Source organism: Pelophylax lessonae (assembly GCF_965119305.1).
Source record: "Pelophylax lessonae genome assembly, chromosome: 4".
Lineage (NCBI taxonomy): Eukaryota > Metazoa > Chordata > Amphibia > Anura > Ranidae > Pelophylax > Pelophylax lessonae.
In genome coordinates this window covers 554,222,452-554,236,648 of record NC_138771.1, presented here as the reverse complement: position 1 = coordinate 554,236,648, position 14,197 = coordinate 554,222,452, and the positions used below count along the sequence as shown (strand labels likewise).

Below are 14,197 nucleotides of genomic sequence, written 5' to 3'. Positions count from 1 at the left end.
TCAAAAACACGTGAAAAAAAATGCACGTCCAAAAACGCAGAAAGCACATCAAAAAGCACTGCTGAAACTTTCAAAAGCAACATGCATGTGTAAATCGAGTCTTACACCCCGGTCACGGCATTGAAATTGTGCTACTTCACTTGAAGTGACATCATTTGAAAGTTGCATTTCAGTGCAAGTTGGAAGACATCTGTGCGACTTATTGCACAGATGTCTATGCAAGTTGCACCTGAACTTGCAAAAAGTAGTGTAGGAACTACTTCCAAAATCAGTGCGACTCCGAGTCGTGCCAATTTGACGTCTTCCAATGCGGGCAATAGGGTGCGACTTGTCATGCGAAATAAAACTGTACCGGTGTGACTGGGGGCGTACGCACATTAAATAAAAAATGATTTACTGATGTTACTTGTGTTCGTACGCTGAATGATTAAGGCCCCTTTCACACTTGTGTGACTTTAAAGTCGCAAGATCTTACCGCGATTTTGATGCGACTTTGTTGCCGCGATTTTGATGTGAGTTTGACTGGGCTTGAATGTCTTTGGACCTCAAAACGCATCAAAATCGTGCCAAAGTAGTGCAGGGACTACTTTGAAGTCGGTGCGACTTCAAGTTGCACAGATATGAATGGTACTCATTGGAAATAATGGAGAGCGACTTGTCATGCGATTTTGCAATCTCAAATCGCAGGACAAGTCGCACAAGTGTGAAAGGGGCCTTACAGCTGTATTACGGCCATGTGACTGTAGCATAAACAGAGAATCTATTTGTCAGATGTAGATAGAAGACCTACCACATGGGCAGTTCTGGGGGGACCCATCCTCTATACTTGGTCATACAGAGTAAATGCTTGCAATATCTTAGCCATACATGATTCAATTTTTGGCAGATTCCTGCTGATCTCCAGATGTGTGCAGAGATGTGGATGTGCGGTCTCATGCTGTCAGTCCTGGGACTGTCACAATGTATGGTGACATGCTGAGTAATCAGAGCTGTAATGAATAACAATGTGTTTCCAATCAGACACCTGAAAAGAAAGCAGTATAGGAATCCATGTGATGATCTGGGTCCCTCCCTAGTAGGAGGTAATAAGCCTGGCTGGAGGGTGTGTGGGAAATCCCAGGGGAGGGGGAGAGTGACACATTTAAAGGAAGGGGGAGTGCAATCCACTGACACACAGAAACTTTGCTCGGATCCTCTCCAACTGTCACACTGCAGCAGAATAAAGTTGTAGCTGCAGCAGCCGGCACCTCTGCCCACACAGGTGGGAGGCATCTATGGCCCCCCAATGAGAAGAACAGGTGTCCTGCAATCATCTGGAGCATGGCATCAGTACCAAGGCACTGACCAGCTGGTGGGATTCTGCCATGTCTGGGGTTCCCGGGAAGCCCTCTGGATACCAGGTGAGGAGACTGGCATGATACCCCCCCCCCCCCGCAAATCCCCCCTTTCATCACCCCCCCCCCCCCCATGGAGTCCAGACTGATCCATCAGCTGCTGACTGAGCATCCCATCCTGCAGACTCAGCTGTGCGGTGTCAATGCTCTGCAGCACAGGAGAGATGCTCTGCACAAGAATGTCAGGCTCTGGGTTCAAGGTCTGTTTAAGGGTTATTTATTTGGATGGGGGTCTGTGTATTCTGCTTTGTTTGGGACTCTCTAGTAAGGACTGGTTGCTGATTTAAAAAGCCTTATATTCCCAATAAATGATTAATAAACAAAGCCGGGGGGGGGGGGGGGGTTCTCCTGCAGTCTTATAATTTGCAGTAATGCAAGCATTCTGCCTCTTGGTAATATGCGATTCTTCAGTTCCATTCACAGGGTTGCACGTCTGTGAATAGTTTACGGTGTTCAGAGGCAGCTGGGCTCAGCAACTCTCTGTGCTATGGCCGCATACAAATTGGTCACCAACCTACTCGTTCCCTTTCAAGACATCCTGCTCTTTAGTTCCCTTGTCACCTCCTCCCATGCTCTTCTTCAGGACTTCTCTAGAGCCCCTCCTATCCTATGGAACTCCCTACCCCAATCTATCCAACTATCTCCTACTCTGTTTGCTTTTAGATGATCCCTGAAAACACTTTTCTTCAGAGACGCCTATTCTGCCCCCTACCTAACAACTGTACTTTTATTTTCTCCATTAGCTCATTCCCCCCCACAGATCTTACCTTTTTTGTATCACTGTACCCTCCCTTTTAGATTGAGCAGGACCCTCTGATTCATCCTCTATTGTAACTGTAATGTCTGCCCTCGTGTTGTAAAGCACTTAACAAACTGTTATAAATACTGAAGAACAATAATAATAATTTGCTCTAGCCAGTTTGTGGCTAGAACTCTGCAGAAATGCTGACGCAGTCTGCGTCCAGGGTCGGTCAGAGGTTCAATTATTATGTAACTGCTCAGATCAGCTGTTCCATGTGAACGGGAGCATTGCCTTGTACAGAGTACAAATCTGACAGCTGCCGGTTGAAAGATTCTGATTCTTGCCGGTGGCAGCCCCTGACCAGGCGCTAACCCACAGCTAACTATTGGAAATCCATGTTGTAGGGCTGCTCCCCACTGAACCTGCTCACCAAAGCTGATTGCAATGCTTAAGATGGCCATACATGGATCAATCCATGTATGGGCACCCTACCCTGGTTGTACACAAATCTATCAACTGACTTGTGTACAACCAGCCTGTTGGGATTTCAGGAACGGTTGTCAGGGAACGATTAGTGTCACTGGCTATAGCCTGCAGCACTAATCATTGTGTTCTGCTAGCAGGGAAGGCTCCCTGATGGCAGAATACAATGGCGCTGAGGGAGGGATTTCCCCATCAATACTGACTGTGTTCATTGGGGAATCAAGAAATTGTTTCTTTCCACCAAGAAAATTGCATAATCTATGTCCTGGCTTTAGTGCGAAGATGCTTTGTTGAGGGATCTCATTTGAGAGCCATGATGGGCAGCCACAGGAAAGGTATTTGAACAGCGCCAGCAGGGGATTTAAAAAGGGTAAGGGACCATTCTGAGCAAGATCAGTGAACAAAGCAGGTACGTATAACGTAATTATCCCTTAAGTTGTTTTTTTTGTAAAAAAAAAAAAAAAAACTTAAAGTGGAGTTCCACCCAAAGGTGAAACTTGCGCTCCTCTGATTCCTTATTCCCCCCCCCCCCCTCCGGTGCCCTGTCCTTATTCCCCCCCACCTCCCCCTCCGGTGCACTTCCTTGAGACCTCACCAAAATGGGTACGTCAGCAGTTTGGCCTCCCTCCTCCTTCCCCCGCCAGTAAGAGAGCAGCGCGCTTCGTGCATGTGCAGTAGGGAACCGGCTGTAAAACTGCAAGGTTTCACTGCCGGGTTCCCTTATAAGCAATGGCAGCGGCAGCTCCCGACAGCCAATGGAAACATCAGCTGGGGTGCTAACCTCACTGGATTCCAGGACCGATAAGTGTCCTAATATTAAGTCATCAGCTACAGTATGTGTAGCTGCTGACTTTAAAATTTTTCCGCTTTATGTCCCAGTTCACACTGGTGCGATGCAGAAAACCCAATGATACCAGTACATCTATGAACTGCTGGGGCTGTCAATGTAAGATTAATGACCTCCTCAGAACGGATCGCAGTGCCAACTATGAAATGGTACAGGAATCGGATCGCATAGTGTGAACACCCATGCGATCAGATTACAGTGTGGACCAAAAAAGGATCCTGCACTATTTTGGTGCGAATGCGATGTGATTTCAGCTGGTTTGGCTGATTTTGCATCGCACAGACCTCGCATGCGATCTGCAATGTGGTGTGACTCGCGTGTGAGGTCTGTCATCGCACAAGTGTGAACCCAGCCTTAATATCACTTTAGGCTGACCATACATTGATCAAATTTCTTGCGGTTCCTGCTGAATTGACTGGGATTTCTTTCCATGGATCGCTCTGTCGGCAACAACCAGCTTCAGAAGTCAATTTTTTAATTCCCTGTTGTTGGAGCTGGGCAGAAAATGATCAAACCAACAGCCTCTGCATCCAATCTGCTCAAGTCACTGTTGGGGTATTTTGACAGCTATTGTATTCTGGCAGCTGGCACTGCAGATCATCCATTCGGTGTATAGCGTGGCTGGCGGAAACCAGTTATTTCTCGCTAAACCTGCATGGCCATCTTTTTCCGCTCCGTTGTCAAAACTTTAGCACAAATCTACAACTTTTTTTTTTTTTTTTTTCCCATAGAAAGTAATTCAAATTTTTATTTTGGTTGTTCACACTTATGCGAATTAGAGTCGGGTTTCCCCATGACAGGAGATTGTGACTGTTTCTCAATGGAGCCGGTTCACACATCTCCGGGGCAGCTGCAGAGCTGATTGCACGGGGGTCCTGTGTGTCTTTGGCTCAGTTTCAGGTCCGAATTAGGGGAAAAAATAGACCTGAAACGGGAGAACAGGGACGCTCGGGACCCTCTGCTGTGGGCCGCATCAGAATTCAGTGAGAACCCAGCCTTAAAGCGGTAGTATGCTCAAAAAAAAAAAAAAACCCTCCAAGACAAAGGCATAATTAACTAGTATGCATCGCATACTAGCTCATTATGAAATACCTTAAAACAAAGCTCCGACACGGACCCCCGGACACCGCTGTGGGAGCGGACATGATTCCTCGGCATCTCTTCCGGATTCGGCGGCTCCGGCGCTGTGAGTGGCCGGAGCTTTGATGACATCACTCCCGCGAATGCGCGCGGGCGATTAACTTTCCGGCAACTTCCCGGCAAGGAACTCTGAAGGTCTGCCGGACCATCAGAGCGCATGCACCACTAGCGTCAGCGGCTGCATGCATTGCAAATATCTCCTAAACCGTGCAGGTTTAGGAGATATTAATTGTACCTACAGGTAAACCTTATTATAGGCAAGTCACAAAAATCGGTATACTACGGTAAGGATTCTTACCCTGGTGTATTACTCTGTGAATGTCAATGAATTTAAATCCCAACATGTAGCTTTCTTCTCTCATTGGATGGCAACATGTCCAAGTCCTAAGTGATCTGACAACCATAAACTGAACCCAGTTGCGTTGGGTTGCTGCACCTTCCATTTTCCAATGCAGTTTTACTGCCTTCGAGTAGAACTCCAGGCTAAAACTATAAAAAGTTAAAGTGCTCCCACCCCTTCCATAATACCTGTACTGTCTACCCTGTAGAAGTAAGGAACATAAACTGACCTATCCTCAGGCTGCTCCGATTGGGGTTGCTACTTTTCTTCAAGCCAAACCTAAACACTTTAGCGGCGCACTGCCATTTTTTTTTGGGTACACTGAAGGATTAGAACAGACCTGGGACACCTTTTGGATGCTCCAAAGAGAACAGTAATGCGGCACACATAGTGCCCCCTCACCCCTTAGCCCAGGCCCTGTTCCGAACCACAGTCTTGTCTAAATAATGTCGGACAGTCTGGATTTTGAATCAATGTGTCCGGGTTTCAGTCCACCTGAATCACACCTGATTCAAAACCTGAACTGTCCAGATGAATCCCAAACAGGTGGCAACCCTAGCTCCCGTCCAGTCATGTGATCTTCCCTGTGTCAGCCAGCTACAGAGGAGAGGAGAGAACGCTGACAAAGGCTGGAATGTCTGAGTGGAGATGTCACCCATAGGCTTTTTCTATTGGGCATCCATTGTCAGCTGTCCCTCCTTATCCCTAAGGCTGCCACTAGCTGAGAGAAAAGAACTTGTCAAGTGACTGGACCAGAAGTGCCCTGAGAATAGGTAAGTATATGCATCTTACTTCTACAGGGTAGTAAGTGTAGGAGTTAGAAGGGGTGGGAGTAGTTTTTATGATTAGTTTATGCATATCTTAAAAAAAAAAAAAAAAAAACTGCTTACCAACCCTAGGAGATGGCTACATTCGTTTCATTTTTTTTTTTTTTTCCTGTATTTTTACCCAGCGCACCTGCCAGTAACACACTTCTTGTCCTAGGGTGACAACACTCCTATCAAAATATTTATGGAGGAGCAGAGTTGTTTCTGTAGGTTGCTGTGCTGATTAGGACTTCAAACATCTCTCCCTCTCCTCATCTACATAACAAAGGTGGGAGGTGTTTTGTAGTTCACTAAAGATAGCCAGGAAAGCTGATGGCATTGTTTGCTATATGTTCACTTCAAAGGAAAGTTACAAGGACACTGGATATCTGGCATCACAGGAGTGCCTCCTGGACTGAGCCTTGTTTGAGTTTATCAAATAATTGTAGGTGCACCAAAGACCGGAACACATTGGGGTTGATACACATAGGCTGGGTTCACACTGGTGCGGGAACTAGGGATAGACCGATATGTTTTTTTTCAGGGCCGCTACCAATATTTTGGTCACAACGTATCGGTATCGGCCAATATGGGACGATATTTTGTACATTTAACGTTTTGAAAAATAAGACAATTTTTGACACAAATCTGGTACTGAACGTGTAATTTTTGTTTAATGCTTAATGGCTCTCTGGCACCCTTGTTGTGGCTGGCTGGCTGGCACCCTTGTTGTGGCTGGCTGGCACCGTTGTGGTAGGTGGGTGGCTGGCTGGCACCCTTGTTGTGGCTGGCTTGCCCTTTTGTGGTGGCTGGCTGGTACAGTGCCTGTGGGTGGCTGGCTGGCAACGGCTTCTGTGGGTGGGTGTATGGCTGTGATACACTCCCGCAAGACTAGTCCCAACTCCAGACAAGGCTGTCCAAGGCGAGGGAGGCGGCCTAAGAAGGCAGAATGACGTCACAAAAATATCGTCCAGTTCCGGGGCCAATACTGATATATCGGGGAAAGTGCATATCGGCCGCCGATATATCAGCCTTGCCGATAATCGGTCTATCCCTAGCGGGAACCACAGCAAGTCCTGTGCGGGAACCCCTCACCATATCCGAATTGCAGGCAGTTCACACTGCTCTGCGAACGCAGTGTGAACTATGGAATCAAATTCTAGTGCAGACAAAAGTCCTGCATGTTTTTGGTGCAGGTCCAGTGTAAATTGAGCCATACATAATGTAAAGCTTGATTTGAACCGCACTAAATTTGCATGTCATTTGTACAGGAATCCAATGCGCTTTCTGCACAAATGATATGCCATGTGGTAGACTGCATTAGTGTGAACAGAGCCTAAGCCCCCATTCACATCGGGCCGATTTGTCAAATCACAGCCTATTGCCGGCAACAGCACTGTCCGAATTGATGCAACGTCGACTTTGGGGGTGAAAGATGTCCATGAACCTGCACAGATGTCTCTCAAATTGCCCCCCGAAGTAGGTCTGATATGCCGGTTCAGCTGAGGTAGCAAATCCGCTTCAAAATTTAGCTTTGACAAAGAAAAATGCAAGCTGATTGGTTTCTATGCAGAGCTGCACCAGATTTTGCACTCTCTAGTTTTAGTAAATCAAAGCCAATGCATCATTCAGACTTGTACTGCAATCTTTTTTTCTGATAAAATTTGCCATAGATTGATTAGCAAGGCCTGGAGTAAGGAAAAGGAAAACCTAGACAGAGGGCCGACATGACACGGTTAAAAGGGGGTTTGGAGTAGTAATTTAAGTAGGGAAAGGAACAGGTGGGACTTCAGGGGTCAAACAGTAGGAGGATCCTGGAGAGGTCTTCAATCATGAGAGACTGACGTAGGAACAACTTTCCACCCTCCCCTTTTGTTTGGTGGTTACGTTCTTGTGTAATTTTGGGCTGTTTGCCTTGGTGGTTTGTCATGGCAGCTGGCGGGGTACAAGGTCCTTGTATGTGCTTTATTTGATAAATGAAAATTGGTAGGGGCCCGTCTTGGGTACGGCTCCCTGTGGTTTGTCTGGGTTGTATCTGCTAATAGTGGTGTTGTCTCTGAGTCGGTGTTTTGCGGCTTGAGGCCTAAGTTTTTTTTTTTTAAGTAGGTACGTGAAGTGGTGGTGCCTAAAAGGACCATGGGGCTCCATCAGAATGTACTGACTGTTGCTTGTATGATTTATATATTTTATTTATACAATTTTGGTTTAATAAAAGGCTGCTTTGGCCAATAATCTCCAGTTATGGTGTGTGGTGTTTTACTTGGGTAAAGAAATAAGGGGGAGTGTTGGTCAAGCAGTTAGAGACAAAATCATCTTTTATACCCTAGTCATGCATAGAATAATTTTCCAGCCAGCTTGAAAATTCTTTCTATACCCATCTCCCATTTTACCTGTCATCTTGAGTTTTTGTACAAAAAATGAATTTCTTGCTAACCATTCTTCAGATCTCTATTGAGGCATGATTCAAACCTTACTGTGCACGTGTTCATGCATTAGGTGCATTATTAGCAATTAATGCATTTTTATGCACTTCCTTTGTCCTCAGTAGGCCCTATAAAGTAAAGGGGGTTGGTGAAATTCTCGCGCTGTCCTTATGTTGTAACTGATTATCTCCTTTAATGCTGCAGGTACTGTTATTGGTAACCTACACAATACAGATACTTATAGCAGGGGGGGAGTACCGCGCTTTAAAGGTGCTTGGTAAAAATTTATATAAATCATATGAAAATTACTATATGAAAGTACCTAAGTGCTTCTATATGTGATGTGTCACTAATATCCATACGTGCATCACAACATCATTAATAAAATTAATGAAAATAATCAATAATAAATAATTAAACTGCTCTTCAATACACAAATAATCTCTAATGGGTGATATACTGATAAAATTATGAATAATAAAATATAGTGCTTTTAATTCCACAATAAATACACAGTTGGGTGGTATAAATATTAAAGTGCCAAAGTGTTAATGCTTTCTAGTAGGTGATAAACTCATAACATTATAAATAATAAATTATAGTGCTCTTGAATCCACAATAAATATACAATTGAGTGATATAAATATTAAAGTGCCAAAGTGTCTATTTAATTTATTTTAAGGACACTCTGGCACTTTAATATTTATATCACTCAATTGTATATTTATTGTGGATTCAAGAGCACTATAATTTATTATTTATAATTTTATGAGTTTATCACCTACTAGAAAGCATTAACACTTTGGCACTTTAATATTTATACCACCCAACTGTGTATTTATTGTGGATTTAAAAGCACTATATTTTATTATTCATAATTTTATCAGTATATCACCCATTAGAGATTATTTGTGTATTGAAGAGCAGTTTAATTATTTATTATTATTGATTATTTTTGTTAATGATGTTGTGATGCACGTATGGATATTAGTGACACATCACATATAGAAGCACTTGGGTACTTTCATATGATTTATATCATTTTCACCAAGCACCTTTAAAGCGCGGTACTCCCCCCCCTGCTATAAGGCCCTATAAAGTGTTGATGTATCCGAAAAAAATGGACCGTGCATATCAAGGCATTGCACGGGGCTAAACCATATCTATTTAAAACCATGGCAACCTTTTGTACATGCCTAGGAGTGAATGGTTAGCCTTGTTCTCAATCAGGAGTAGGCAATCTAGAGAACATGGAAGAGAACAGAGATAATTTTTTTTTTTTTTTTTTTTTTTAACTAGCAAGCCCAGTCCCCCCCCGCCCCCCCCCCCCCCAAAAAAAGTACAAGGATGGCATGGAGAAAATTTACAGCAATTGAATAAAACTAAGCTCACTGTAAAATGTAAACCTAGCCTACCTTATTCGTTAGCTTTTAGTTATCTTAAAGTTGGCTTCACATTCACATTCATTCATATTGTTTTAATGTCTGGGGAATAATTGGTCACGCCTCCCAACATGTCTAATGCAGGAATCCATCATTAAAACAGAACATTTGGTACTGCAGGCTGACCTGCTCAAATTGTTTCAGGCTTGGCTGGCCTTAATACTAGCCTGGCTGTCTGCTCTGAGTTCTGGTCAGTGTAAGTAGTATCCAGTGTCCAGGGGTCAGCAGTAGCTAGGGCAGTGTCCAGGGGTCAGCAGGATGCAGGGTAGTGTAGAAGGAAAAGGTGGCAGTAGACAGGGGGTCAACAGGGCTTGGTACTGCAGGTGGTATCAGAAGGGCACACCACTGGGGGGGGGGTCAGGAGGGCGCAGAAGTTGTTTCCTGAAGCATAGCAGCAAAGGACAGCTGCTGTGGCAGATCTACCTGTTCCAGTGGCAATCCCAGCCCAACCTCCTCTCTTGTCTATCCCACATGTCATCCACAAGCACCCACCAGCTGGGCTGGTGGGGATCAGCACAGTACACTTCAAGGATGAGCTCAGGTGCATTTGGTCAAGTGCTCGAACCTGCCAGAGCTATCCCGTCTGAAACGCAGAATAGGAATTCCAGCTGAACTTAGTGTCCCTAAACCCACATCACAAAAAAACTATCAAAAAATGGTGTATTACATGCTGCTCAAACTAAGTTAATGAGATACGTTTTCTGTATTCTGCAAAAAAAAAAAAAAAAAAAACTGGTTAATCCTTCTGTTCTCTATCTCCACCTTCTGTTCATGTCCCTAATTCAGCTAGAGATTTTGCAGAAACTTGTTGGCAACTCTGCGCATGCTCAGTTTTAGTGAGTTTCTATGCGGAGCATTTCCTCCCTATCACATCGGAGTAGCCCCTCTGACTATAAAGTTACTCTTGTGGGTTTATACACAGTTGTGCTGTTACACAGTTAATATTCTCATTATTGTAGATGCAATTTACATAGTATATTCTGTGATTTATTTACCATGTATTTTTCTATGGGTAGGTATTTGCTGCCACCTTCTGGCCTTTTTTTGGTAATGCTCTTGTTCCTCCTGTGAGCATGATACATCATTTCCTTGTATGTAAACTCCACCCCCTGCTCTTGCTGTATTTCCTGTGTCATGGCTGCTTGCATTTGCCTCATGTAACAGGGACTCTTGTATTCCACATGCTAAGCTAAGGAAAGCATCATCTTTTGACCGCATAATACTGAAATCCATTCATTCTGCTGTATTCCTGTTGTGTGATGTTCAGAATAAACCAGCTTTTGGATGAAACCAGTATTGGGGAGTTCAGCTATCTGAGGAGGATTGTCCGCAGTGACCGTATCTGCTTATACAGGCCAGGCACAGAGGTCTCACAAGGGTTAGATCACTATCACAACAATCCGAGTCAGAATAACAGTGGTAAATGACAGCCCACTCCCTCTTTCCTCCTCCATGCTCACTAACCAGGTAAACACAATGTGGGCAGGATTTTGTATGTAGATTTATGGAGGCTTCACCTCCCTCTTATTCTAAGACATGGGCTAGAGGGACGTGACACAGCATGTGACAGAAATGTGACATGTGGCAGAAATCCACCCACACTCTGTTTTTGCCAAAATATAATAAAGATTTGATTTTAAATATATATTTTGTATGACCATTTAAAACAGTTTATTGATGAGATTGACTTTGACAGCTTCCCAACAGCTCCCTGCTTTTCCAGTTGAGGGTCAGCAAGGCAGGGACGAGATGGTGATCTACTGCCTGTTGTTGACCGGTAAATTGACTGGATGCCCACCCCCATTCATGGTGTAAGTTCACATCTATGCAATGTGTTGTGGTGTTGCAGGTCTTCAACGCCATCTCAAAACATTAAGGGAAAAATGCATGTGCTGCACACCAGGATGCTTTAACCACTTCCTACCCACCCGCCTTCAAATGACGGCAGAGCGGTGTATCTATTGTTCTGGGACGCCATCATAGGACGGCACACCAGAACCGCCTCTCTCGTGGGGGCGTGCAGAGCTGCGATCGTGGCCGCGCCGTATTGCTAGGACATGGCGCGACCCCGATCTTGGTAAAGAGTCAATGACCTTACTCTTTACCCATGTGATCGGCTTTGTCCAATCACATCCGGTCACATGTAAATGAGGAAGTGCCGATATCTCAATCACAGTTAGAAGCACGCCCCTAGGGACACACTTAACCCCTCCCTCTCCAATAAAGTTAACCCCTTCCCTGCCAGTGTCATTTTTACAGGAACAGTGCATATGTATAGCACTGATTACTGTAGTAATGACACTGGTACCCCCAAAAGTGTCAATGTCAGTCAAGGGTCCGATCTGTCGGCGCAATGTCGCAGTCCCGCAAAAAAAATCGCAGATCGTGGCATTACTCGGTAAAAAAAAAAAAAAAATGGTAAAAAAAAAAAAAATAATAATAAAAATGACATCTATCCCTTAGTTAGTAAACGCGATAACTTTTGCGCAAACCAATCAAAATACATTTTTTGCGATTTGATTTTTTTTTACCAAAAATATGTAGCAGAAAACAAATTGGCCTAAAATGTTAAATTTTGATTTTTACGTATTTTTTGGGGGGGAATTTCATATAAGAAAAATGTGAAAAATATTGTTGTTTTTGCAAAATTGTCGCTCTTTTTTTTGTTTATAGCGCATGATCAAAAAATCGCACAGGTGATTAAATACCACCAAAAGAAAGCTCTGTTTGTGGGGGAAAAAAAGGACGTCCATTTCATTTGGGTACAGCGTCGCACGACCGCGCAATTGTCTGTTAAAGTAACGCAGTGCCGAATCGCAAAATAGGCGGGTAAAATCTTCCGGGGCTTAAGTGGTTAAAAGGGAAGTATGGGTGTTTGTTCCCCCCCCCCCCCCCCAATATATCCTTACCTAGGTGGATGCTGCTTATGTCCCCTGGTGCCTCTATGCTGAGAACAGAGCGATCGAACACCGCCGATCGCTCTGTTCTGACAGCTCCCCAAGCAGAGATGCTGTGTCAGTCAGCAGCTCTCTGCTCTTCCCCCCTCCTCGCTCATTGGAGTGCTGGGCTGTGGAGGGGTGGGGAGAGGCTGACCTGGGTGTCGGTCCAGGCACTTAACAGGTTCCTGACTCTGTGGCTGTGATGACGCGGTGCCTGGACCGACATCTGCGACGTCAACAGAGAGCGGACTTCAGCCAGTTCTGTGCTGAAAACAGGTCATAGGAGTGCAAAACGAACTACCCTCCTGTGATCCATAGGAGATGAACAGTGAAACAAGGTTTGGCTGTACATCTCCTTTAACTTCTTAAGCCTGCCATAGCTGGGTCGAATCTTGGCCAGTTCAGCAGGTACCAGCTGAGATTCAAAACATGTATGGGCCGGCTGATTTCACCCAAGCTAATCGATCAATCACTTTAAGTACAACCAGCCTGTCTGTTATTTCATGCATAGCGGCTATAGCCACTAGCAATAATCACTGTGTATTCTCCCGGCCAGGATGGGTTTCCCCATACCATGGAGCTATTCTCCCAGATGGCCAGCTTCTGTTGAAGGGGCATGACCGAAAATGCTGACCAGCTGAGAGCGCTGATTGAAATGTTCTGGATGAGGGGATGTCTCCCTGTCAGAACACAATAGAACAGCAGGGGAGATCACTGTACTAACATTGAATTGTTAGTACAGCGGCTCCGACCTGAGATGTCAGGTTTTTTTAGTTTAGCCCGCTGGGTTGAATAAAAACTAGCAGTGTGTACCGGGCTTTAGTGTATTGTTCTTAAAGTCATTCTAAACAATACAAGCTGACAGAGTCCTGTGTATAAACCTGCTCCAAAGAAACAACCGGAAAGGTAAGATTTTTTCCAATTATTTTAGGTATGCTGTGTCAATAGTAACGCATAACAAACATAGTGAGAGTTTGTTAAATTTGGCTGCAAACGTGTAAATACACATTATCTTCTATTCTCTTGCAAAGTGACATTTATCTGATGGATTCGATAAGCCGCACTCAGTGTTGTCTGGTGCTTGCGGCGGTTTGTTGCAGTAAGTTTTCACATGTATACAATATTGCCCAGGTTATTAAAGCACACATAACTGGCATGTGCAAATGTAGTTCACCATAAATGTGATAAACCATATCGGCTCATGGAGGAAATCGCTCAGTCCTGTTCACATCTTTGTGATTTGTTCTGCTGTGCTTTGGCAGATGTGCAACAAGAGGAATCCAATTCCATGCAACTTGAAAAAGTTGCAGGAGGGTTCTTGTGGTGCGACAGTACATTTTTTTTGCCCCATAGACTTTAATAGGAGTGCATGAAAAACTAATGGAAATGCAGAAGCGCATGTGTGAATCGTGCAGTACTGGGGTGCTCAAGACATTACCTGCATGAAGTTTGCATGTTCTCATGATGGCGTGGGTTTCCTCCAACTATTCCGGTTTTCTTTGACACTCCAAAGACCTGATGAACGCCTTTCTCTAATTGAGCTTCTAGACTAAATTTAGTTTTTAGTTTCACTGTATTGAGTGGAGCAGTGATTGCTTGGTTTTTGTCTGCTCAGGGTTTCCTGAGCTGTGTGTTTGATTT

The 14,197-nt window shown here is 44.4% G+C and overlaps 1 protein-coding gene across 2 annotated transcripts in view; it reads left to right on the top strand.

Annotated features, from left to right (window-relative positions):
• The first annotated feature begins 1,162 nt into the window (after positions 1–1,162).
• Positions 1,163–14,197, top strand: part of LOC309554358 (uncharacterized protein) — a 33,561-nt gene continuing 20,526 nt past the window's right edge. For both annotated transcript variants that reach the window (XM_082256021.1, XM_082256020.1), the window contains exon 1: positions 1,163–1,400. In XM_082256021.1, coding sequence (XP_082112147.1) covers positions 1,365–1,400 — 36 coding nt within the window. In that variant the 5' untranslated portion in view covers positions 1,163–1,364. The remainder of the gene's footprint in view (positions 1,401–14,197) is intronic.